General features: G+C 37.5%; 1 protein-coding gene across 14 annotated transcripts in view; it reads right to left on the minus strand.

Annotated features, from left to right (window-relative positions):
* add1 (adducin 1 (alpha)) overlaps positions 1–21,953 on the minus strand; it is a 55,519-nt gene extending 33,566 nt beyond the window's left edge. For all 14 annotated transcript variants that reach the window (XR_009783475.1, XM_061733643.1, XM_061733650.1 and 11 more), the window contains exons 1-8: positions 21,847–21,953; positions 6,270–6,478; positions 5,023–5,185; positions 4,668–4,819; positions 3,028–3,108; positions 1,618–1,767; positions 1,380–1,523; positions 1,195–1,293 (exon numbers count right to left, since the gene is read on the minus strand). Coding sequence is in view for 13 of the 14 variants with exons in the window: in XM_061733643.1 (XP_061589627.1) it covers positions 1,195–1,293; positions 1,380–1,523; positions 1,618–1,767; positions 3,028–3,108; positions 4,668–4,819; positions 5,023–5,185; positions 6,270–6,464 (984 nt within the window). In the remaining variant the exon portion in view is untranslated. The remainder of the gene's footprint in view (positions 1–1,194; positions 1,294–1,379; positions 1,524–1,617; positions 1,768–3,027; positions 3,109–4,667; positions 4,820–5,022; positions 5,186–6,269; positions 6,479–21,846) is intronic.
* Between the last annotated feature and the right edge of the window lie 5,824 nt (positions 21,954–27,777).

Here is a 27,777-nt window from a genome sequence, read left to right on the forward strand (position 1 = left end):
GAAATGAGGCACAAAAAAAAAGAAGGGGGGGGGGGAAACATTTTTTTGAAAGATATAGACAAACATGTAGATTAAGGGTGTAACGATACACTAATCTCACGATACGGTACGATACACGATATTGAGGTCACGATAACGATACGATATTATAGCAGTATTTTTTTAACAACCTTGAATGAGGAACATATGACTGGAAAAAATGTATTTTATTTGAAAGACAAATACAAAACAATGCTGTGCGTTTGCCCTATTGTTACAGTTTGTAATGCTTTATAACTGTTTAGGTTTTAAAGAGAAAGCCAGGCCAACCATTTTCCACAAACTGAACTAAAAGTAAATGTCAGGTTTGCATTATGATCTTCAGTTTCATACAAGTACAAATATTTTGCCACAAACTGAATAGTTTCTCTCACGTATGATTTGACTTTTTTCTTTTTCAGAAATTTAACAACTAAAATTAAATAAATAAATAAATAAAAGTAAATAAATACATACAATTTTACATCATAAAAAAGATTGATTCATGCTCACCTTATAAGTGTAAGAGGAGATTTATTTTTGTTAAGAAGGTTATTTTGGTAATTCAGGGTTCATTATTTTATAAATATATTCTTTATATTCTGATGTAAATCAGGGACTATAATGACACTAGTCAGTTTATCTGTAGTGATTAGTCTGTTTTAGATTGGGCGGAGTGATACGCCACAGTACGGCACTAGGTGCTGTGTTGATGTTCTAAAATCCTACACTGTTGAGGGACATTAAAGTACACTGGAACTCAGCAGAAGTTGTCCCGTGTTTATGCTACTCACGACCCGAAAACGGTTTAATTTAATAAGGTAAGGCTTAACTCTACACCAGACTTAAAAGTTCAGAGCTCAAATCACTAAAAGAGTCCCGTGATCGGGACCGCAAAACGGAACTAGTTTCTTCTGAGCGGAGGAAGATTTTGGTCCGCGGGTCGAGCTGCGGTCGGCACACGCGGTCGAATTCACGTTACTAGTCAACACAATATATTAATATTAATAATCCAATATCGCGATACAGTTTGTCACCTCCACGACACGTATTGTGACGTTTTTGTATCGCGAAATTTCGTGGCGCGATATATTGTTACACCCCTAATGTAGATCCAAATGCAACAATCTAAAATTACGAGGACTGAGCAAAAATGTGCTTTTTAAAGCCTCTTACCTGAATCTCACAGGCGGTAACCAGGTTGTGGATGTAATAGAAAGCTTCTTCCACAGTTTCTCCTACCGACACCAACCCATGGTTCCTTAGGATGAGCACCTGAGACGGAGGAAAACCTGAACAGTCCTCATCTGCGGCAACAACGACTCCACCATTTCATTTCCTCATACTGGAGCCGCTATTACCTTGCTGTTGGGCCCGAGGTTCTGCTGTATGAGCACGCTCTCCTCCTCATCCACCAGGATACCGTGGTAGTCGTGATAGGCCACCTCGCCCAGGGACAGCGCTTCGGGCGAGATGGGCAACAGTCCGCATTTCATGGCCGACACCTGCATAAAAAAACAAAACACCAAGGCTCATGCAACATCTAACTATGCTGTTTCACTTAAATAGCTTTTTTTAAATCAACGTTGATCTCCTTACCGCAGTGCCTGCCGCCGTGTGTATGTGTATGATACACTTGACATCGGGGCGTGCGGCGTAGATGGCAGAGTGGAGGGTGAAGCCGGCCTGGTTCACCCCGAGGTTGGTGCTTCCTCTGTCCACGATCTCACCCTGGAAGTTTATCTTCACCTATGGCAAAACAAAATCAATATTCTTTTGTTCTAAGTATCAATTTATCCATCCATCCATTTTCTATACGCGCTTTATCCTTTGCAGGGTCACGGGGTTCTGCTGGAGCCTATCCCAGCTATTTTCAGGCGAGAGGCAGGGGTTACACCCTGGACAGGTCACCAGTCCATCGCAGGGCCACAGTATCAATTTTTAACTAGGGATGCCCCGATACCGATATTGGTATCGGGGCCGATACTGCCCTCATATACTCGTACCCGCATAAATTCTCCGATACCACGCACCGATACTTGTAGTTACTGGTTAGCGCCGCTAGGGGGAGACATTGAGCCGCCCCACGGCTCCCCGGACCTGGCAGCCTGGCTGAGCAGCAGCAGGAGAGTTGCAGCTCTGTGGCTGTAGCCAGCTGTTCCATGTTTCAGTAAATTCTATCTTCCTTAATTATACAAACTGGACAAACCTTACTCACAGGGAACTTTATTAAACACTCCACGTAACTCACAGTACGACATAAACAATCCCATTGTTACATTCTGGTTAGCCGCGTTAGCCGCACCGACAGCCCGCAGTCTGTCTTGCTTCCGTCGTCGTCGTCCCTTATTTTGAAATATGTCCACCCTGCTGACATCCCGCTTACATTAATTGTCACTATCTTGCCTGAAACGGCACTCTCTATAACCGGACTGTAAGAATGGGATTGTTTATGGTCTTCTTCTTCTCTGTTTTATTGGCGGATCGCAACCAACTTTAAGGTGCATACCGCCACCTACTGTACAAGAGTGTGTAACATCATTTCATTTAGCCTGTTTTTTAAATTCTATTTGATTGTTTATGTTGTTTCCAGAGGTGGGTAGAGTAGCCAAAAATTGTACTCAAGTAAAAGTACTGTTACTTCAGAATAATATGACTCAAGTAGAAGTAAAAAGTAGTCATCCAAATAATTACTTGAGTAAAAGTAAAAAAATACTTGGTGAAAAAACTACTCAAGTACTGAGTAACTGTTGAGTAACGTCTGAAGTACAAAATAATCATCTTCAGGCAAATTAAATCAATAAAATAAATAAAAAATAAAGAATAGCTAAATTAAATTAAATTAATCTTAAAGTAAATTCAAGCACTATAATAATAAAATAATTAACAGAATAAAAAAAAAAATTAAGCACAAGTAGCACAAAATTTCAAGCCTTTGTACTTTTTTTAACCAGGCAGAACTAGAACAAGCCCATGAACTCTATAATAAAAACCTGGACATTTTCTCACCAGACTGGAGGCGGTGACTTCACTGTAGAGGAGCCCGAAGGGGACGATAAGGAAGCGCTCCTGGTCTGAGTTCACTCGGACCTGCAGGACCAGAAGAAGTACAATCAAAACAATGTTTGGACTCAAAGTGGCTCCAGTTGAGCTGAACTAAATCAATTCATTCTCAACTCAACTTTATTTATAAAGCACTTTAAAACAACCACAGCTGAAACAAGGTGCTGTACACAAATACATAAAAAACAACACAGGAACATAAGACAATTAACAAGAAATAAATAGTAAAATAATTGTTTATTGTTTTTAAAACTAATTAAAAACAAAAAAACAATAACTGCTGTTGCCTGGTTGTGGGGTACATTCCCCAAAAAAAGCAATTATATTTTAGTGTAGCTCAAATCAAAAGCAACAGGTACACTTCCATTCTCTCTTTTTCTTTTGGTACATATTCACATTAAGACATGATGTTTCCTGTGTGATTGCTTGGTATGAACAGCATTATTAAGGAAAAAGAAAAACACATTACTGCAGCTGAGGTCCACAAACCCAAACTAGACCCAGAGGGCTCTTTGACATTCAACATGTCATCTCCTAAAAAAAACTGCTATATTTTTATCAAACAGCTACGATTATAGACTACCATCTACCTTGTCAGCACAGTTTTCTTTGGTTTCATATTAAACCTTTTTAATAAGATGTCTCCCAGAGTTAATCACTGTTGTGGAAAAAGCCATTAAATGCTCTTTAATATGTTCTTTCCAACTAGGTGAATAACTGGACTGAAACTGGGTGTGTAAGTTACCAAAGATTAGAGAAATGATCCAGATTTCAGTAGATTTAATTAAACAATTGCATGCAAAACGGTCAAAACAAACATCCATCAGGTGTCTCAATGCAAAGTGATGACAAAACAGAGGAGCATACTGATATTAAAGCGTAGAGGAGGTGCACGGCTACATCCTGCTGCTCTCTGCACTTTGGGTTTCAGCAAGTATGGGAAAGACTTTTTTCCCCATCACACCCAGGTTTATTAAATGCTTCACTGACTTATATCTCCACCAAATTACTGAATAACAGTCATTCAAGAATCCATTACGGTGGCCGAGACCTGCCATTGCTGGAAATTAAAGAAACGCTGCAAATAAAAATAAACGCTGCTGCAAATCAAAGAAACGCTGCAAATATAAAGAAACGCCGCAAATAAAAAAGCCACAACGGAAGTGAATTACCGGGGACTATTTTTGCTGATGCACCGGTGTTTTTATGTGAGAGGAGAAGAAGATGAAGAGGACGTAAGTGAAAAGGAAGAAATAAGAAGAGAGAGGAATAAGAAGAACAACGAACGAGAAAACAAGTGAAAAGGTTAGTGTTCAACGTCGCTACGTGTAATTTTTAATGTGCAACACCGGTGCACCGGCAAAAATAGTCCCCGGTAATTCACTTCCGTTGTGGCTTTTTTATTTGCGTTGTTTTTTTATTTTATTTGCAGCGGGGTTTCTTTATATTTGCAGCGGCGTTTGTTTCTGTTTGCAGCGTTACTTTTATTTTCAGCAATGTCTCGGTCTCGGCCACCGTTATTCATAAATGAAATAGAAATGAAGAAGAGAGAGAGAAAAAAAGAAAAAGCAACACGAGGAACCTACGGTGAGGTGGTTATAGATGAGCTCCGACCAGCCAAACAAGTCAGCAAGTCGATAAAAAGCGGCCAGCTTGCAGCGGAGCAGCTTTTCACCCTTGTCATAAGAGATGGAGTCTGAGCCGCGCAGATCGTTGACGGGAGTCACCATCCCCAAACCTAGAAGAGGTGACAGGAAACAGAGACATGGCTCGGTTACGGGACAGAAAGTGGAAAAAAGGAGGCAATAAAGTGGCAAAAACATTCAAAAGTCAACTATTTTCTTACACATTCCTTACGCCGGCACACAATGAAATCCTCTTTATGAGCGCAGACATACCAGAGCTGAGGTCAAAAAGTCACAAATGCTATTTTCTACTTACTCATGTTGAGTGCTGCCATGCCTCCTTGTGGAGCAGCGGGATAAATGGACGGCGTGCTGGTGGTCATGAAGTCTGCGATCTGCTGCAGCGCCAGCAGGCTGGTGGGCGTCTTCCCCTTCTTCAGCTGATCCTGGATCATCGTCTCCAGCTCGTCACAAAATGCCTGCCGGTCATAACCAGTGTTGGAGTAGTTACTCAAAAAAAGTCATCCATTACATATTACTAGTTACTTTTAAAAAAGTAATCCCTTACACTACTTAGTTACTGGTTGCTGAAAGTAACTAGTTACATTACTTTTGGATTACTCCGCAATATCACCTGAGCTGCACCATAACTCGATTGCCAATGAACAACATTTACAGGACTGTCTCAGAAAATTAGAATATTGTGATTTTCTGTAATGCAATTACAAAAACGTCATACATTCTGGATTCATTACAAATAAACTGAAATATTGCAAGCCTTTTATTATTTTAATATTGCTGATCATGGTTTACAGCTTAAGAAAACTCAAATATCCTATCTCAAAAAATTTGAATATTCTGGGAATCTTAATCTTAAACTGTAAGCCATAATCAGCAATATTAAAATAATAAAAGGCTTGCAATATTTCAGTTGATTTGTAATTAATCCAGAATGTATGACATTTTGTTTTTTTTTTTTTTTTAAATTGCATTACTGAAAATAAAGAACTTTATCACAATATTCAAATTTTCTGAGACAGTCCTGTAGTTGGAACCGTATTACTGCAGTGCCCAGATCAGCACCAGAAGTCCCGTAAAATCCCGTAAAATCACGTAAAAATCACGTAAAAGGCTGATTTATGGTACACGCACCGTACGGTGCGTGTCGCCGCATACCCTACGCCGTAGGCTCTGCGTCGATTTAACGCAGAACCATAAATCAGCCTTAAGTCAGACTAGTGTTGCGCAACGCGTGAAGACGCATGAAAGGCAAGTTTGATTTTCTTTTCTGTTCTCCCGTTCTACATGTAGCTGAAAAGCTTAAAGTAACTAAAGTAACATATTTTTTTTGTCTTAGAGTAACCATAACGGGATTACCCAAATTACAACTGTAACGCGTTACATTACTGCGTTACTGGCGAATGTAATCTTGTTACAGTAACGCGTTATTTTGTAACGTGTCACATCCAACACTGTGCACGACATTTTTATACATAAACAATATCTTCATAGGTTAAAATAGAGCCATAAATGAGAGAAGGACAACACGTAGGGTCCACTAACCGGACTCTGTAGTATCATGGAGACCCGCTTCCTCTGCTCCATCATGTTAAAGTCCTGTCTCAGGTCCGGCGCCATGTTCCTCTCCCTCTGGTACTCCGGACTGCTCTCATCCACCCGGTCAAAGTAGCGCTCTTTGTGCGGGGCTGTGGTGGGAGGCGGAGCGGTCACCACTCCGGCACCTGAGTCGCCGTTCATCCTGGACTGACCTCCTGTGGGAGCGACAGATTCAAAATGATGACCATTTTCTATCACGACCCTTTATAACCGTTTCTGGTGCCACTCTTAATCAAGGCTGATCACTAGGCCCGTGTTGAAAAAAAATTCTATTCATATTAATTCCTAAATAATGATTTGTATGTCTAGATCGATTTTTCTTTCATCATTACATTACAACTTTTGGTATTTTTTTGTTTATGCCCAAAAAAGGAATGTTTTCTTGGACACAAGAATAACTGGTGCCATGTTTTTGCCTTTAAATGTTTAAAGGTATGAAAACATTAAAGTTTTCAGTTATAATTGCATAAATTGTCTATGTTACATTACTTTATATACTGTCTTGGGATTACATTTGCATAAAATGCTATAAACCAAATTCTCAAAGATTAAAAATAGACCGAAAATGGAAAAAATTTAAACGGAATGTGGGAAAAAATAAAAGCGATTTCATAGTTCCTCTGTTTGCTGCCCTGGATCTGTTTGGTAATTCTGACCCACACAATGTTTCTGAAAGCAGTTCTATCAGCATTCTGGGAGCTGATTGGTCCTTACAGCATCATTAGCTGCCAATCCTTGCTATTTAATCTCAATATAATACTAGTATTAATATGTTGCATAACTACAGTCATATAATTCATGCAACAGCTCAAAAAACAGTTTTAATAACACTAACACAAATCGATATCAGAATCAAATTGGATCGAATCAAATCTTGATAATCGATTCTGAATCTTAAGAATTGGAATCAAATCGATTCTTAACATTTGAATCGATCCCCAGCCCTACTGATCACACCAACATTTTAGCTGTAAAATTACAAGTGACAGTTAAAATTAACAAAATGCAAGTTTCATTTCATTTCAGAGTAAAAAAAAAATAAAAATGTATAAAATAAAACAAAAGCTTTCTGATAATCTATTTCACCTTCAAGATTGATGACACATTTTGGCCAACAGCTACAGTTAAATGATGTGAAATGATCGGTTATGTACTGCACTTTAAATTTTAACCCGTAACTGATTATTCTGCCCTTACTAGGACGTAGAGATGATTCCTAGCTTGGCAGATAGCTAAACAGGTTCTTAAATAAACATCCAGGAGACAGCAGGGACGTTTAGGATGTTTACTGTCAGAAACACTGGAATAGGAATACAGAAAAGTAAGAAAAATAAAGTGTTACAATCTGTATTGTATTTGACCCTTTCTTAAACATCAACAAATGCTATGTCATTAATTATTATGTACAACACAAATAAACATAAAAATTTACTAAAATTATAACTGATAAACCGCTATGAACAACTGGCGGTTAGCTTGATGCTAACGCAACATGGAAAATCCCATAGACATGCTAACGCGTTAGCATCGCTCCCGTTTTTTAAGTTTTTCCTCCCAAACTATCATTTATTTTGAACACCATCAGAGGTAAGTTTAACACAAAAGGTAAGTATTACTCACAGACATATGCTCTTTAGGGTTCAGCAGAGAAAAAACAAGTTTAGGGAGAAATAACAGCTTTGCTTAACGGCTTTCTTCAGTAGACAAGAAACTACGGCAAGTCTACATGGACAAAAAGCACAGCATATACAACATCTACAGAGTCTATGGAAGGACAGCACACTGATGTAAATTATGTTTTAGGGTTGCAATTTACAGCATAAGACAAAGGGTTTTCGTTGTAAATATACTCAACTATTACAGCTGGTTAGGGCTGGGCGATATATTGAGATTTTAATATATATCGATATATTTTCAAACGCGATATGGTACGAGACAATATCGTTTATATCGATTAAAAAAGAATAATAATATATATTTTTTTTTTTTATGATTTTGATATAGCTTGTTTTGTGACAAATTGACTTGAATGTTTTATTTGAGATTTGCACAAATGTTTTGTTATTTGCACAACTGTCAACCCCAGTGGAAAAGTCTGCCTGTTACTGTCTACATTGTATTAATTGCAGTGTATTTTAATTTAATTGTTATGCAGGAAAGGGATATTTGTTTTATTTTATTCAAGAAGCATTTTTATTGTATATATGCAGGCAGTTTATTTTTATCTCATTTGTTTTATACATTTTGATATTGTGCAGACCTCTGTTAATAAAGGAACCTGTGTGACATTTGGCACGAGGCTTTGTATTAAAACTGACTGTTTTTTTAAGGGTTTGCCTCAGAAAAGAATGAAGCTAACAGAGATGCTAACAGAGATGCTATGCTATAATGCTTTGGGGAAACCCCAATTATGGCACAGAAAAAATATCGATATATATCGAGTATCGCCATTCAGCTAGAAAATATCGAGATATGACTTTTGGTCCATATCGCCCAGCTCTAGTACGGACCGATGACAGCTGATCCGACCAGGTCCGTCACTCTCATGGAGACATGCCGAGGAGGACGTCAGCCCTGTTACGCTGCAGCATCCAACCTTTTACCACTAATGGAAACCCACACAGGCTTTCCAGCCAAAGCCTGCGTGGGTTTCACAATCCAATTTTCATATGAGAAGAGGAAATTACTAATAAAAGCTCAATCCTTTTCTGCAACAAAAATAATCATGGGAAAAAATGAACAAAATTTGTACAACCGTATGCACTGGACAGAAATACCAAATTGGGTCAAATGCAATCACTGATTCTCTTGATGAGCAATTTACTGATACCAACAGCACAGGATTTGGAGATGGAAAGCCAATTTAAGGCTGATATCTGATCCATTTTATCCAAGTGCCTGGGTGTTTGAGTGCATCAGTAGAGTCCAGCTGTCCGTCACAGCACAGATCACTCAAGGTCCGGCTCTTAAAAGGCCCACACAGACCTGCACGGCTAAATGCACGGGCTCATTTCTCTGGTAAGAGACTGATGCAGTCCATTAGTTCACACATCAATATAAATGTTCAGCCAAGACTCCCATGACAACTGCAGCCCTGACTCCGAGCATCCAGTGTCCCGCTGAGAGCTGACGGACTAGTTTCTGTTTTTATCTGCGTTTCCCACAGCAACAAAACATTTTCACAAATCTTAAGTCACCTGTTACAATAAGAGCTTCTGTGCTTGCATGCCTTTGGCTAATCGTGATCAACAATGCTCTGATTATTAGTATTTTTTCAGGATGACACAAGCACACAGGCGCATGTTAAAATGTCTTCACTACATGTCTGTAAGGCTTCAATTTTAATATGGACAACTGGTGACACGGACAACAAATCCAATGCCCTTTCCTGTTGGAAAAAACGCCCGAGTCCCCATGAGAGGACCGGCAGGGGGCTGTTTGCTTTCACATTTTTGCAGTGAAAAACAGGAGGTCTGGGAGGCCGCCCCGCTCCCAAAAGGCCATTGTGCTTTCATATCCACTAGTTTCCATCAGATCAATCCCTCTTTGTTTGTTTTTTTTTATTCTCTCTCTCTTTTTGTTTTTCCAAACCAGGTAAACTGGCAACAGGTTTAACCTGGAGCTTTCTGGTGTTGACAGAAATTCACAAAATTAAGAGAGAAATCATCCTGGCTCTGGACTATCAATGCATAAAAATTATAAATATTTTTCAACACACATCAAAACTGTCAACATAAATATTTGAAAATACTTTTCGATAGTGATGCAACGAATGTTCGGTAACCGAAATTGTTCGGCCGAAAATAGCAAAAAAAACACTTTCGGTGTTGGGTGGAATAAGTGTGTAAAAAAACCGAACAATTAATAACGGCATGTTAAGATGACGCAAAAGAAGTGGATAAAACAAAATAAAGAAAAAGAAAATCAATCCCTTTCCCATATTAATACTTGTATGGGAAAGAGATTGATTTTCTTTTTCTTTATTTTGTTTTATCAACTACTTTTGCACTTTTTTTACAATGCACTTTAATGCACTAAATGCATTTTTTTTGTTTTCAAGGCCTATGTTACAGTTTTTCCGCAGTCAGTTATAGGCCTAATGTATAAAGATGGCCAAAAAATTGATTTAGCTAATTTATTTTAAGTTTTTTTATTTAAGTTAAGTTTTAAGTGTGCCTTGTTGGTATAATGTCTGCTGGAATACTTAAAAATGCAGGGAAATTAAAAAATGTTCAGTTGTTCATGTTCAAGAAATATCTCTACCTTGTAATTTTGTAAAAGATTGTTTTCTTTGAAAAGCATGCCTAGAGCACATTTATTTGATTTATGCAATGGTGAAAAAATTGGCAAAATAAATGGAAAAACTGCAAAGAACCATGTTCGGTATGTTATTCGGTATTCGGCCAAGTGTTTATTATTATTTTCGGTTTCGGTTTTGGCCACACATTTTCATTTCGGTGCATCACTACTTTTCGATCCCTAATAGGCTGTTATTTATTTGAAGAAATCAAAAAGAAGTTGCAAAGTTTCGTCTGAGACAAACCAAAGCTCCTTAACAAAACTGCAGCCTCTGCAGTTCTGCAGGCTGACCGGCCCACGTCAGACCGGTTTACACGAGGGTCTTAATCCTCTCAGACTGCCTGTCAGATGTTATTCACACTGAGGCAACTCCATGTCAAGCCACATGCATTTGCTGTTGTTCATGTGGGTGTTGGAAGAAAAAGGAAAATAAAAATAAAAATCAAGTCATCCTTCCTCCTGACCTTTTCTGTGTGGAGAGTGGATGTAAATGGTCCGACATTCATCTAAATCAGGGGTGTCAAATGTGCGGCCCGAGAGAGATTTTCAACGCAAAAAACCGAAATGTTAATTTACTAAAAAAGAAGGCATAAATAATTGCCATGAATCGCAGCATATCTGATAATATATTTCTTCTACAAATCCATTGTTATTCCACAAAGAGAGCAGTTTGACTTTTTTTTAGTTTTCTAGAAAGCATTTGCCGATTTTATTTCTTTGTAGACGGTCGTTTATTTTTATTAACTGACTACTATTATATATTTTCGCATGAAAAATATCACTGCTAAAAAAGATGATAGAAGATATTTATTCTGAGAATTTCAGTTTTGAATACGAGGATAGTGACAAAGTAAAACAGTTAAAAAAGAAGTGCTGACTTTTTCGGCACACTGGCGTAAATATCCGCGCCAATTTTTAAAAATAAATACACTGTACTGGAAAAATCTCTAAATCACAAAGAAACACTCTTGGATGTAATAAGAAAGATTTAGCTTTTAATTAAATTCCTATAAAAAGGCGAAATATAAAAAAAAACATGTTTCTGTTTATCTTTGTAAAATGATATTAAAAGTATCTTACATAATTTGAAAAAAAAGAGGACATTTCAAGAAAAGATCCTGAAGAAATATATTTTACCATAATTTGTGTAAACAAAGTGCATATTTCCTTTAAAATTAACTAAACTGATATTGGATTAGATAAGAATAGTAAAAAAAAAAAGAATTAGAAAAAAACATTTTCACACCGTTTTTGTTATTTTGAGTGTGCGGCCCGTGAGGAAAAAACTGGTCAAATCCGGCCCGCCAAGCAAAATGAGTTTGACACGCCTGATCTAAATCTTGAAGTCAGAGGAGTTTGCATTCTCACTAATGTATCCACCTGTGTTACAGTGAACTAAACGAGGTTGGAGAGTACTTAAAAGTTCACATTTCAAGCAAAGGACTGTTAGCATTGAGCCTTTAGTCTTTTCCTATAAACTAATCAAGTTTCACAAGGCTTGAGCCAAATATTGCTTTGTCATTCTCAATATGACATTGCTTATAAATTATTATATTCTGTGTACGTTATCTTAGAAAAACACAATCTTATTGTTGGTATTATGGGTAAGGATACATAAGACTAACCAACTCTATACACCTAAAAGGAAAAAAAGAAATGCATCCAGTTTGAATGTACGAGTTGAATAACGTTAAGGTTTTCAAAATAAAAGTTAAAAAAACAGCAATGTTTGATCTGAAAAGGACAAATGCAAAAGAGCTATTGAAACAACAACAATTAACTTAATTTAACAATATGTTAAATTATTTTGAATGATTTATTGACCATATGACGGAGGGAAGGGGAGAGGGGTGTGCTGTTGTTTTTATTTGTATTTACTTATTTATTTATATTTTTTTCCCCTTTTTTAATTTATTTTTTCTTTTTCTTATTTATTTCTTATTTTTTTTCTCTTATTATTTATTTATTTTGATTTAATTAATGTTATGAAAAGTAAAAAAAAAAGGGGGGAAAATATTGATAATTATATTGTTATTGTAAATCTTATTTTTTTAATGCCCTCAATAAAGATATCTATACAAGAAACAGCAACAATTCAAAGGTTTCCGAATTGATATGACAGTATAAAAAAAAAAAAAAAAAAAAAATCGGTATTTTTATTTTCCTGATTGGTGCTATAGGATATCGGACAGTGAATTCTCAGTATCGCACTGATTCTGAACCCATTTTGGCCCTGAAGCCAAACATATTTGACTGTAAGGCTCATAGACGCTTCCCTGTGCACTAATACACTGCAGAATTATGTAACAGGACCCGTGTACCCAAAGCTACCATCACCCCAGACACATTCCAGCACTGCAGTGCACTCTGCAAGATCTGATATCCTTGCAAATATGGAGTAAATTAACTAATCAGTTAAAATATGCACAGAAACCACACATGAGAGAAAAAGTAAAGGCGTTACTACGGAGAATAAGACGCCTGCAGAAATCCCTTCGTCTTTAAACATTCTGCATTTCATTTACCTTTTTAATCAATAAAGCTGGAACATATGCGTGATATAAATCGGTGTTGCATTAACATAATAAAAACACACAAGCAACACTGGTATTAACCCTGGTTAGTTCTGCAGCCACCTCAAAGGCTATTTGTATTAAATTTCAGACCAACTCCAATGTTACCTACACAAAAAACATGGGTATTAACATCTCCAGTACATGTGGAAACCATAAAACTAATGATCAGAGTGCAGCAAACTATGCAAAATGATGCCAGGATCCTCCGCTCTCATCTCGCCATAGCAATGCAGTTGAGACTCAACTAGCCTCCACTCCCGTTGAGAGTGCCGTCACTATGGAAACCAAACGCATTACCATGGAAACACAGAACAGCCTTTAAATAATACAGTTATGTAAGAACAGCTGTAGGCTAAACTTCACAGTGCGAGCCAGTCAGTGTCACAAGTTAGACGCAATGCAACTAATGTGTTTCCCATTTCACATTCAAATCAAAGCATGTGAGGGATTCAGAGTTCATTGTGCATAATTGAGACAACCGACCAGTTGTGTCTCCATCAAGAAAACTGACTGCAATTAAAATCATTCATTGACTTAAAATCAGAATACAACATCCCTGACAAACACTTTTTTAAATATTTACAAATACGGAGCATTTTTCAATCACTTATCAAAGCCAATAAAATTCGATTTGGATTATCTGAAATAGGACATATTTATAACTTCAGACACAATTAAAGGAAAGATCAGTGAGTTTTATAATATTTTATCACAAGGAGGTTTGGTCATCTTTCCAAACTTTAGTGAAGATATGGGAGAAGGAGTTGGGGATGGTCTTTGAAGAAAATACATGTGCAAAAATACATTTTCCTTTTACTAGTAATAAAATAAAAGAGGCTAATTTTAAATTTATTCACAAACTTTATTTAACTCCAATTAAAATGCACAAAATTTCAAAGGATATCTCTTCAAAATGTCCAAGATGTAAAGGAATCGATAGAACATTTGTATATATGTCTTGGGAATGTGATCTTTTAATAAGTTTCTGGAAATCAATTAATTCCTTCACACAATCAGTATTAGAAATTAATTTTGAGTTAAGCTCCAATTTGTATTTATTAAATGACACACTGGATCTTCAGTTAGACCGGAAAAAAGCAGGATATTAATTATGATCACATACTTCGCTAAGAAATGCATACTTTTACTTTGGAAAGATGATTCCCCTCAAACTTTCAAGTTTTTTTAATCAAATTTCAGTTTTTTTACCATTGGAAAAATTAACTTTGGAAAAATACAACCGTGGTCATATTTTCAAGAATTTTGATTTCCATTATTTTCAAAACTGGAGAATTTTTCCAAAGGGGACCAATGAGTATTTCTATTTTAAAACTTGTGCCTTATATGTATGTATGTTTGTATGCATGTATGGATATATATATAGTTTGATATCGCTGTTGCTGCCATTATATATACCATATTTTCTGGACTATAAGCCGCACCTGTATATATGCCGCATCCACTCTATTTTTAAAAAAATAATTAAAAAAAAGATATACAAGCCGCACCTGTATATAAGCCGCATCCGCTCTATTTAAAATAAAAAAAAAAAAGAAGATATTTAGCCGCAGATATTCATGTTGTTAGATTAGATATTTACTACATGTACAGAAGGATTTTGAACTGTAAATGATGTACATGTTTGTACCTAAATAAATCCTTTCCTAACAGTGTCTTTTAACACGGCAGCAACTTTGCTGATTAAAACGGGACAGAACCAAGAGAAAATAACCGGTATTTATTTATCTATTTATCTGTTTGAAATCTGCTTCTACTTCTATCTGCTAAAAAAGAAGTAGCGTATTCTTCTTTGCATTTATTTTGTCTTAGTTTTTATTCTAATTCCGGTTAGCACTCCCCCTAGCGGTGGAAGAAAAATCCACAGAAAAGCCGCACCTTTGTAAAAGCCGCATGGTTCAAAACCTATGAAAAAAGTAGCGGCTTATAGTCCAGAAAATACGGTATATTTTTTTTTTTTAATATTTAATTAATTTTGTTCTCCCTTAATGCATGTTTTTTTTTTCCTAGGGTAATTATGGGGAGGGTAGGAATGTGGCTAGAATAGAAGTCATGAATGTGAAAATGTGAATTGTGAAACTTATTGTGAAATAAAAAGATATTAAAAAAAAAAAAAAAAAAAAGAAAACTGACTGTGTCTGAAGTTGGAGCTTATCAATAATGAATGTAGGGAATTTTGTGATTACATCAACTGTGCTACAAAATAAAAGCGCCCTGTAGGTTTGGTTAAAAAGAAAAGTACCAATTCTACAAAGAACTCGCACATGATTCAGCAAACACAGAAACCGTACTTTCCACATTTTAAATGCTCAATTTGATCAGCAAAAACAGGAGACTGGGTTCATTCAAAGCAGAAAAAGGAGGAGATTTGAAGAACGGTTCTGCTCAAATGACCAGTGCCAGACTCTCAATTTCTTCTGAGTACAATAATTACACAACGCTGATGTCTAAGAAAGCAACTCTAAAATTGTGGATTGGCTGAAAGGGAGGAATTATATTATTTTGTGTCTTTGGTTGGGGAAAAAATAGACGGCGAAATTAAGTTTCAACAACCACAGTGACTATCCACTGATGAGATCCATGAGCATTTTGTTTCTCTTCTCCACTTTCAACCACTGTGAGATCTTCTTTTCTACTGTTACCTCCCTGAAAACAAAGTACATATGTTAGGTAACCATTGTAACCATAGCAACTATTATAACCACCCAGCAGCCCTGTTTTAAAAAGATCTACAAAGCACTGATCTGCAGGTGAGGACCTTTCCAACCCAAACTCATAAATTACAATAAATGCATCAGAAAAGTTTACCTTCTCAAGCACTTAATAAATAAATAACTCAAAGTTGCAAACTGTTTGTTGATGAAAAAATGTGCATCTATAACCACAAACTGGACAATTAATTATGAATGCCAGGGGGATGAAATATGTTTTGAGTTTTGTTGTGATCTCACCCAGTACAGATAATATTGTATATAGATGCAATGGAAAGAAAAACAGTGTAGAGAGAGTGTACAAAAAACAGACTTGCTGTTCCCCATGAGTCTGCCTCCATCTAAGCTCCAATAATCCCCATATGGGTCCTGATGTCAGTGTCATAATACTTTTCAGTGATGGAAGCTTGTGATGAAAACATCTTTTCAGCATGACTGAGCCATGACAAAAAAATAAATCAATTGTATTCGGTCCAAAAGTATGCCACTCAAATGACAACCAAATGACAACCAATGAAAAGATCATTATGCGTGTTATTAAGAGCCTCAGCTTTAATGTATGCGTTTATGTGTACAGTTGCCGGTGTTTCACGCAGTTCTCAGACTCAACCACTGAGACAAGACCTCGTTATATCTCTGAGCTGGAGGCCGGGCATTTTTGGGGTGGAAGTATCAACAATTGCTTATGCGTCTTGGCGTGTAAAGTCTAGAGGGAACATATTAAGGCCCCGTTTACACGGAGCAAAAACTGAGGCGTTTTCATGCGTTTTGGCCGTTCGTTTACACGAAAATGAAGCTCAAAGTCTCCAAAAACGATCATTTCTGAAAACTCCGGCCAAAGTGGAGATTTTCAAAAACTCAGTTTTCACGTTTGCGTCTAAACGGAGGAAAACGGAGATTTAGGCTTCAGAACGTCACATTATGCAACAGAAACATCACCAGCATCATGTGTGCGACCTGTGTTTACAATTTGTTTGGCCACCGTCAATATTTTCTTGTATTTTACCTGTTTTATATTCTAAAGTCACACTTAAAAGTAACTCCACTTCTCTGTCACTCCAAACGAAAGACTCTCGTTCCGTCTTGGAAGTAACTGGCAGTCAAGGCTGATTTATGGTTCCGCGTTACACCAACGCAGAGCCTACGGCGTAGGGTACGCAGCGACGCACACCGTACGTAGGCTACGCCGTCGATTTAACGCGGAACCATATTATTCAGTCTTCACACGTGTCATTTGTTGATGTTTTTTTCCAGGATTCTGATCGGCTTAACAGCATATTTATGCAGGTTCGTGTAAACGCAGAGATTTTGAAAACGATCTCGTGTAAACGATGGAATTTTTCAAAATGTAGAGGGGGAAATATCCGTTTTTGTAAATACCCGGCTATGTGTAAACGGGGCCTGAGACAAGACCTCTTTATATCTCTGAGCTGGAGGATGGTCATTTTTGGGGTGGAAGTATCAACAATTGCTTATGCGTCTTGGCGTGTAAAGTCTAGAGGGAACATATTAAGTCTCCTTCATGCTCCTCATGCAAGGTCTTGTCTTGAGACTAAACGTATAACACCTGAGATATACTTGCAGTTCAGACCGCGTACGCATCATGGCCGCCATGCGTATCCTGCGTTCATTTGATGCGTCGACGTGCACATTCTCAAAAAGACACACGCGTAGCGACCTGCAGTTCTCGCTGTGCCCGCGAGTGGCGCTGGTCCTGGTCAGATACCGGCTGGTCCCGGTCAGATTACTGAGCAACCAAAGCAGAATAAACGTGGAAGAGCGCCATTTTTAAACAACGGAGCATTGAAGACGGCCGTTAACTTAACAGACTGTTAAAATCTAACGTTAAAATGGATGTAAAGCATAAGCAGCAATGGTCAACTTGCTGGATCGCAAACTTTTGCTGTCCAAGAAAGGCTTGAGAAGCCAGCAGCAACACTTGGGGTGCGTCCCAATACTCCCCCTCGGCTCTGCGTTGATGTGCGCGGCGACGTGCGCCGTAATTTCTTAACAGGCGTAGCTACAACTGATAGATTTAATTCTATTAAACCAACATTTATCTTCCTAAATGATTTTTTTCATCCAGCGTAATTCTCAACAAAGCTGCAGGTTTCTCCCCCGGGAAGACGGCGCAGGTTGAGCCGGCTGAGGAGCTGCTGTGCCCCGGGGGCTGCCGGCTCTCCAGTCAAATTTCTTAACAGGTGTTATTTGGATAAACTTAGCCCAGGTTGGGGATCTTAACGGTTACTTTTACGCCTGAAAAAAATATCAAAACTTAATAAAGTGCCATATTAACAGCGCTATAGCTGAAATTAAAACAGCTTTTAACTGTCGGCTTCCTCATATGGTGTGACGATCGACGCAGAGCCTACGGCGTAGGTTACGCGGCGACAGGCGCCGTACGCCACGCCGTAGGCTCTGCGTCGATTTAACGCGGAACCATAAATCAGCTCCAGAGCCCGCAGTCAGCCAGAAATTCCGAAATTTTCAGAGCAAATTTCTTAACAGGCGTTATTTGGATAAAATGAGCCCAGGTTGGGGATCTTAAAGGTTACTTTACCTGAAAAAATATTAAAACTTAATAAAGTGCTATATTAACAGCGCTACAGCTGAAATTAAAACAGCTTTTGGCTCTCAGCTTCCTGATCAGGGTGGGGATGAAACCGAGGGGGAGTGGTGGTGACGTACACAGTAACGTGATGACGTGGCTCTCTGGCCAGCACCAGCTTGTGTAAAAGCAAACGGTTCTCAACCGGTTCTTACTTAGAACCAACCGCAAACCGGCTCTAGCACCAGCCCTGGAACCAGATTGGTGTAAAAGGAGTATGAGCTATCCAGGGCCTCACATTACTCATTTTTTGACAATCAAAGCTAATTATCCTTTCCATATTACTGCATGCGTTTAATCCACCTAGCAGCATTACGTCACAACCAGAGTGATGAAGTAGCGGCTCCTGTGGTCTTTAAAATGCAATGCTACGTTTATTAGACTTTGGGTCATCAAGGATAAGCAGTCATTTTCTAGCCAGAACTCCAGAGGACATTTATAATATTCTAGACTGACGCAGATGGTATCAGACGCAAGCTAAAAAACATAAAAGTAGAAGCTAAAAGAATCCACAACTCGAGGGCCTGTCTGTACGGAAACAACGTTATCTGTCCCCAACTGTCGTTTCCAGTCGGGCGAGACGCTCTTGTGTTTCTGTGCAAGCACAAGATCTATTTATCTGGCCGTGGCGTGGCAGAAACCACCCACCAGACCCGAAACACTTCCTGCTAAATGATCACGTGAAGGGAGGAAGGAAGGGGAAAGTGAAGTACTCAGAAGGAAACTAAATGAGGAACTCGGTTCCAGCTGCACTGCAGTCATGGGTGTGGGCGTGTGGGGAGTTAAACAAACACACTGTTCTCCGTCTGCAGCGGGTGTGTGTTGTTGTGTCATGTTAAAAGCGTGGCAACATGGAGCCAGACAGAACCGGCATCCATCCCATCGGGGGTTTCACTCACTCTAACAGAATCACAAAAATCCAGGGAGTTACCATCACTTAAGGCCATTTGGATTGGCTGAATACTCACACAGGAAGAGGGGGAAGGGATTTCACAGTTATCTGCATTCAGAGGAATACTAAGTAAAATCAGATCGGTCAACAAAACACCTTAAAACTATGCTGTCATATATTACTACTGTTGTGGGGAAGAAGTATCTAATACCTATGTATTTAACCACTTGGTGAATGCAATATCCGAGTAAGACCGTGATAATAATATAACAAACACTCCCAAATAAAGAATGTGGCTCCAGATGGTGAATTTCAAAAAGGGGCCAAACGTAAATCTGTGTATTCAACGCAACAGTGACACAGACGCCTGCTACAGCAGTTTTACCAGAACCGAGCAGGTTGGTTTAGGACAAAATAACCTGCAAGTCTCAAGAAAACATCTCTGCAGCTGTGTAAGACGGCTAAACCCAACCTGCATAATAGGGATGGGCGGTATGGACTAAAAAAATGTATCACAGTCATTTCTGGCATTTATCCCAATAACGATTAAAATGACGATAAAAAAAATACCAATTCAACTCCACCTTTTCAATTATAAATCTATCTCGCTCTCAGATCCGCCATGTTTGTTACACAAAAACGTCATCAACGGGAATTTTTCCTTCCTTCCTTCCTTCCTTCCTTCCTTCCTTCCTTCCTTCCTTCCTTCCTTCCTTCCTTCCTTCCTTCCTTCCTTCCTTCCTTCCTTCCTTCCTTCCTTCCTTCCTTCCTTCCTTCCTTCCTTCCTTCCTTCCTTCCTTCCTTCCTTCCTTCCTTCCTTCCTTCCTTCCTTCCTTCCTTCCTTCCTTCCTTCCTTCCTTCCTTCCTGTACGTTGTGCGTCGATTTAACGCAGAACCATAAATCAGTTTTACACAAAAACTTCATCAACGGGAATTTATCGTTTTTACCGCAAGATGACAAATTCTTATCATGGGGAATTTTTTTGACGGTATATCGTGAACGGTAAAATATCGCCCATTCCTACTGCATAAACACAATACAGGTTTGAACTGAATGTACTCAATGAACTCAGAGAGACTAATAATACATTTCCATCACATCTACAACACAGTTACAAATGAATCACCATATCAAACAATGAAAAGCTGCAAATAGTCATATTCTAATCAAATTAATCGGCAATAATATAGGAATTGGGTAATATAAATGTTTTTTGTTTGTTTGGGGTTTTTTATTGCATAGCCATTGCACTTGTATCACAATGCAACCTGAATAACACATTTATTACATGGTCTGAGTTTGACTTCAGTATGTTTTCATGCCGTTAAAATGTAACATTGGTGAGATCTGGCTACATCAGTTAAGATTCACAGCTCTCCATCTGATCTATTTCCGTATGGGATGTTTCATTTAGTAGTCTTTTGCCAAAACCTGCTCATAGTTTAGAAGTGAATATGCATACCGCGGTTGAATTGGTTTGATATTATGAATTCAACACCCATAAAACTTGTGATACATAACACTGATTTTGGTCATATTGCTTGTGATGTGTTCATGGTCATCTAAACTATATATCACAAGAGAGTAATTATTATAAAATCATATTATGGGCTGATTTAATGAGGTTTAATGAAAACAATCGGTGTTATGTATCACAAGTTTTATGGGTGTTGAATTAATTTGGTGTTGAATTCATTAAACCTCATTAAATCAGCCCATAATATGATTTTTAAATCAGCCCATATATATATGCCCATATATATGTTTTTTTAACAATTACTGTTTTGTGATATATAGTCTAGATGACCATGAACACATCACAAGCAATATGACCAAAATCAGTGGTATGTATCACAAGTTTTATGGGTGTTGAATTCATAATATCCAATATCAAACCAATTCAACCGCGGTGTTTAGAAGTGAATATGCATGGACATGGTTGTGCAAGAAAATGCAGCCCAGATCCTCTGATTTCGGAAAAAGGAAATGCAAGGCTACCGAAATGACCCAACTTTTAGAAACCTCGACTGTTCAAGAGCCGACATTAAATGAAGAAGTGAAAACTGCATGTGAAATTGCAAAGGTTATGGCAGCATGGGCCTGCAGCTCCTGCTCGAGGAAACGCTCAGGAAAAGCACAAACACCTCGGGCTGCAAAGTGACTGGCCGTCGATTTAAACCCATTAAAGTAGCTGACTTGGGTAAAGTCACAGCAAAACGGTTAAATAAAGGTTATTTTGTGTGTGCAGTAGCATGTGTTCAAACCCCCCCCACCCCCAACACACACTAACACACAAACACGGTGATAAAGATTTCTAAAAAAAAAAGAAAAAAAAAAGAAAAAAACACAAGATTCATTATCACTTGTGCAAGAATGTAAAATAAAATGTAAAATATTTGAGATTGCATGTGATCTTACCCTCGCTTTAAGGTGGTGAAGTGGACCGAGGTCGGAGTGTTTTTATCCCCTGGTGCGTGAGTGTAGGAGCGGGTTTATCTCTGCGCTGCTCGGGTGCGGCAAGCCCCGATCCCTGGCCTCCCATTGGCTGCCGGGAGTCACGTGGATGCTACGAGGATAGCGATTGGAGCAAGAGTTATAAGCCCCGCCCCCTCGAAGGGGATTTGTTTTCCCACATTGAACCCATGAAACTGAAACGTTTTTTGTTACATATTATGAGGGGTTTGTACCATAATACTACATCCATGGTTTGTACGTATGCAGGGGCGCCTCCAAAAATGTTTCATAGGGGGGGGCAGAGGGGGCCACTTCAATTCTTGGGGTGGAACCAAAACTATAAGCCATCATTACAGGACTTTATTATACTGTTGTAGTATACAGGCTCAGAAATACTTTTTTTAAAACTTTCTAACTTGTCTGCATTAATGGTTAATACCATGATAATAAAAACCTAAGGCATATATATGTATGTATATATATATATATATATATATATATATATATATATATATATATATATATAAAAAAATATATATATATATATATATAGGCCTATATATATATACTTCATTATTGGGCTCAGAAATGCTTTTTTTTTACTTAGATACAATAGATATATATATGCATTTTTAATATATAATATATATCATATATATTTTAATATATCATATATTTATTTTTATGAATATATGTATACATATATATATATATATATTTGAATGTATTTTTGTATATATATATATATATATATATATATATATATATATATATATATATATATATATATATATATATATATATATATATATATATATATATATATATATTTCTTTTTTTTTTTGTATTATTTGGCTCAGAAATACTTAAAGAAACACCTACTGGTATGTATTTTTGGATGAAACGCATAACTGACGATAGAATCGATGTGACCGGCAAGTGGGGTTTTTTTTTTTTGAGGCAAGTGGGGTGGCCAGCAAATTTGTAGGGGGGGCCGTGGCCACCCCTGGCCACCCCCTGGTGGCGCCACTGTACGTATGATCTCATCTTTTTTGCAGCAATAAGTTACCCAAACTAATGCAAACTCCTTTGTGGTTTTTTATTTAGTAAGGCAAGTTTATTTGTATAGCATAATTCAACACAAGGTAATTCAAAGTGCTTTACATCAACATTAAAAGCAGCAAGACACAATTAAACAGTAAATAACAAATAAAATGAAATACAATTATAAGAAAAGATGTAAAATAATGAAAAGCACAAGTTGTTAAAAAGTAAGGGCAGTAGAGTACAGCAGGTAAGTATTTAATTTAAGGCAAGACAAGGCAAGTTTGTTTGTATAGCACAATTCAACATAAGGGGATTCAAAGTGCTTTACATCAACATTAAAAGCAGCAAGACACAATTAAACAGTAAATAACAAATAAAATGATAAGAACAGAGGTAAAATAATAAAAAGCACAAGTTGTTAAAAAGTAAGGGCAGTAGAGTACAGCAGGTAAGTATTTAATTTAGGAGTACGCTTGAGTAAACAGTAATGTTTTTATCCTGATTTAAAGGATCTACAGTTGGAGCAGACCTCAGGTCTACAGGAAGTTTGTTCCACCGGTGAGGAGCAGAATAACTGAACGCTGTCTCACCTTGCTTGGTTCTGGTTCTGGAACCACAACAAACCAGATCCAGATGAACCTCAGGGGTCTGGGAGCTTCATAGGAACTAACAGATCAAGCATGTATTTTGGTCCAAGACCATTCAGGTCTTTGTAGACCAGCAGGAAGATTTTAAACTCTATCCTTTGACTCACTGGAAGCCAGTGGAGTGATTTCATGACCGGTGTAATGTGGTCCAGTTTCCTGGTGTTTATAAGGACTCTGGCGGCAGTAATGCATAATGCTCGTATGTGTTGGGTCTGAAACGGAGACCATCTGATTTTAATACCTGTACTCTTTTACTACAGATTAGTGATGTTCAGAGGTGTCAAGTAACGAAGTACAAATACTTCGTTACCTTACTTAAGTAGAAATTTTGGTTATCTATACTTCACTGGAGTAATTATTTTTCAGACGACTTTTTACTTTTACTCCTTACATTTTCACGCAATTATCTGTACTTTTTACTCCTTACATTTTAAAAACAGCCTCGTTACTCTATTTCATTTCGGCCTTTAAAAAAAACTATCCAGTTAAATTGCTCCATCCGGATAGAGTGAATTTGGTTGTGGTTGTTTCAGATGTTCTTGTCCAGTTTTGTTCTTACATCCGTTCCCTCAGATTCCTGCAACTAAACTTGGATGTACATTCCAATAAAGGTTAGGATAAATGATAACATGCCTCTGAAGTTTGACTTTTTGCACCATTACAATACTTATAGGCAACTAGTCATCATATCTCCTGCTCTCTGAAACACATGTTAATGCTCAATAGTACACATATATGCTTCTTTAATATATTTGCATTATACTAAGATGAATTCATTTTCAATGGCTTTTGTCCTTAATGGCTTTTTTCCCCCTTACATTACTTTTTATACTTTAAGTAGTTTTGAAACCAGTACTTTTATACTTTTACTTGAGTAAAAAACTTGAGTTGATACTTCAACTTCTACAGGAGTATTTTTAAACTCTAGTATCTATACTTCTACCTGAGTAATGAATGTGAATACTGAAGACACCTCTGGTGATGTTCGATACCACCGATTTCCTTTCCGATCAGATATTGGGTAAAACTCAGGCTGGTATCGGCGATATCAATTAGATACCGATACATTGTGCAAATACACCTAATGTGCCCGATAAACCTAACAAAAATTGTGTATTTTAGATAGCTTAAGAATACACAACATCAGAGTCACTTATTTATTTTAAAGTTAGAAGTATACTGAGGTAGCATCCTCCTTCACAATATAGCAGAGCTGCTACATCAACAGAAAAAGGTGTTTCTATCACTAAAAAAAGAATGAAATAATAAAACCATTGAAATTGTTGTAATGGTCCTTTAAAAGAGTTAAAAGATGTCCTGTGAACTCTAGTATCACAGGATATCTAGTAGGCAAACAATAATATTAGATGTACAAAGCACATCCAAACATGGGAGGAAATACTACGTAGGGCCCAGATCAGATTAAAAAAAAAATGCAGACATATTGCAAAAGTGATCAATTCTTTATTGAAAACACACCCATAAATCACATTCATTATAGTCTAATTTCCAAAGACAGGGCTAAACAAAGGCATCAGACACAGAAGCACATACTGTAGAGACATGTCTATCACGTCATTGTCACGGCTGATTTCGCTACAAACTACACTTCTTTTGGGCACAGATGTGATAATTACGTAACAACAAACGTTACACTTTCTAAGACACATACCGTTGCTATAATTGCGGACGTACAGGTGTGTGTATCTGCATATTATGACCGTTTAATCCGCGCTCAATGAGCTGTTATCCCTCAACGGGCTGCTGTGCGCGCTCCCGCGGCCGCAATCAGATTCTGGCAGGCACAGGGGCGAAAATCCCGGGGGGGACAGGGTCGACAAGTCCCCCCCATTAGTAAAGCTGTCCCCCCCTAGAATAATTTGAGACGGAATTAATAATTTTGGAACAATGCAGTAGTATTTAGTAGTGATGCACCAAAATGAAAATTTGTGGCCGAAACCGAAATCGAAAATAATAATAAACATTAAAATCTCATTACACTTAAAACAAGAGTCATCACCAGAAAAATAACTTGTTATTTGACAATTTTCACCTGTTTCAAGTAAATTTTCACTTGAAATAATTAGAAAAATCTGCCAGTGGAACAAGATTTATCTTATAAGCAAAACAATCTTGTTCCACTGGCAGATTTTTCTACTTATTTCAAGTGAAAATTTACTTGAAACAGGTGAAAATTGTTGTTTTTTCCAGTGACGAGTCTTGTTTTAAGTGGAATGAGATTTTTTTTAACTAAAAATTTGACATTTTAACTAGAAATAAGACAGATATTCTTGTTAAGATTGTGGGTTTTTGCAGTGTATTATGTCAGATGTGCTGTATTCCTGCCACCTTCCACCTAATACCATTGTTTTGTATTGCTCTAAGAAAGGTCTTCTGCCTGTTTGCGAGATAGAGTTGAAAATGTCAAAATGCTGTATTAAAGGAAGGCTAAAACTTTTATTCCTTGTCCCCCCCTGGATTTATTCTCTAAAATTTTACTGTTTATTGTCCCCCCCAACTATGAAACGGCATTTTCGCCCCTGGGCAGGCAATCACTTTTTGGCACAACACCTGGACTAAAACCGGTCTCTCCTCCCGGTGATGCAACACTCCGAGTTACAGCAACTTTGCTCTTTATTTCTCACGTTTGCACCTCGATAATCCCGTTGGCACAAGTTGTCTTTATTTCTGCAGCAGAGGAATCAGATCGTGATGCTTCATGTTTTAAATATAAATGTATATTGTTCACGTTGTTATACTTATGAGATAGGTGATCGCGGACATCCACAATGTGTAAGACTCAATAAAGGTGTACATTGGTCTTAATCCGTCAGTATATAACGCGTGACAATAAAGCAGAACGAGGAGCCGTTTTTCATCCACCAACTTAAGTTCTGGTGTCGGTTCTTAAAATACAAACAAGAAAAGCAGAGTGTAAAGATGCACTGACGCTGCTCATAAACATTCACAAATCCGTACGATCATAATAAAACCAAAACTCTTCACGGAACGCAACGCAAAGCAAAGAACAGCATTACCCATAACGCAATGCAGCTGAAATCAGAAGAAATGCCCCCAAATAAATTATCTATTCCAGCTCACAGCCGATGTTTTTTAAATTTTTTTACCTTTTTTTGCACATTTCTTGTCAGGATGAGCGGTTTTTAATGGATAATTATCTTCATTATCATATTCAAACATTTGAGGGAGGAGACAGGGAGGAGTGTTGTGCTCCCGCATGTGTGCAGGGGCGTCAATTGGGTATGAAGGTACGGCAGCCGCCACACCTCGGCTTCAGGGGAAAATGTAAATGTTTGTTTTTTAAATACCTTTATGGAATTACTCTGTGTCCATTTGTATTGATTATTCTATTACTTAATACATATAGAATAACTACAAATGCAAATCAGAACAACATGATCGATTTCACTAGTTATTATACACTGCAAAAACTCAAAATCTTAACAAGAATATTTGTCTTATTTCTAGTTAAAATGTCAAATTTTTAGTCTCTTTTAAAAAAAAATCTCATTACATTTAAGACAAGACTCAAAAACAACCATTTTCACCTGTTTCAAGTAGATTTTCACTTAAAATAAGTAGAAAAATCTGCCAATGGAACAAGATTGTTTTGCTTGTAATGAGAAGATAAATCTTGTCCCACTGGCAGATTTTTCTACTTATTTCAAGTGAAAATTTACTTGAAACAGGTGAAAATGGTCAAATAGTGTAATGAGATTTTTTGACTAAAAATGAGACATTTTAACTAGAAATAAGACAAATATTCCCGGTAAGATTTTGAGTTTTTGCAGTGAGCGAGACTGCATTTGAAAAAGTTCTCCATGGGTGCAGATCCCGGGGGGGACGGGGGGGACATGTCCCCCCCAATTTCTGAAAATCATGAATTGTCCCCCCCAATAAAAATACCCTAAATTATTCAAAATTTAACAAATGTATTTTCAGACTTAAAGGTTGAATATGTAGAATATTTATTAAAAATATATTTCTAAAAAAATAATACATTCACGGTGCGTTTTGAGGTGTACAGAATGAAAGCAATGGGTCCTTTTTTTTTTTTTAGAACTGTTTACCACCATAACTGTGTTAAAACATGATCAGTTAGTTTAAACAACTTGTTTAGGGCTCCATATTTCATCCTTATATCAATTGATCGTGCATAAAGTCGTCCCATAGGATAAAA

Source organism: Cololabis saira, chromosome 11, assembly GCF_033807715.1.
Source record: "Cololabis saira isolate AMF1-May2022 chromosome 11, fColSai1.1, whole genome shotgun sequence".
Lineage (NCBI taxonomy): Eukaryota > Metazoa > Chordata > Actinopteri > Beloniformes > Belonidae > Cololabis > Cololabis saira.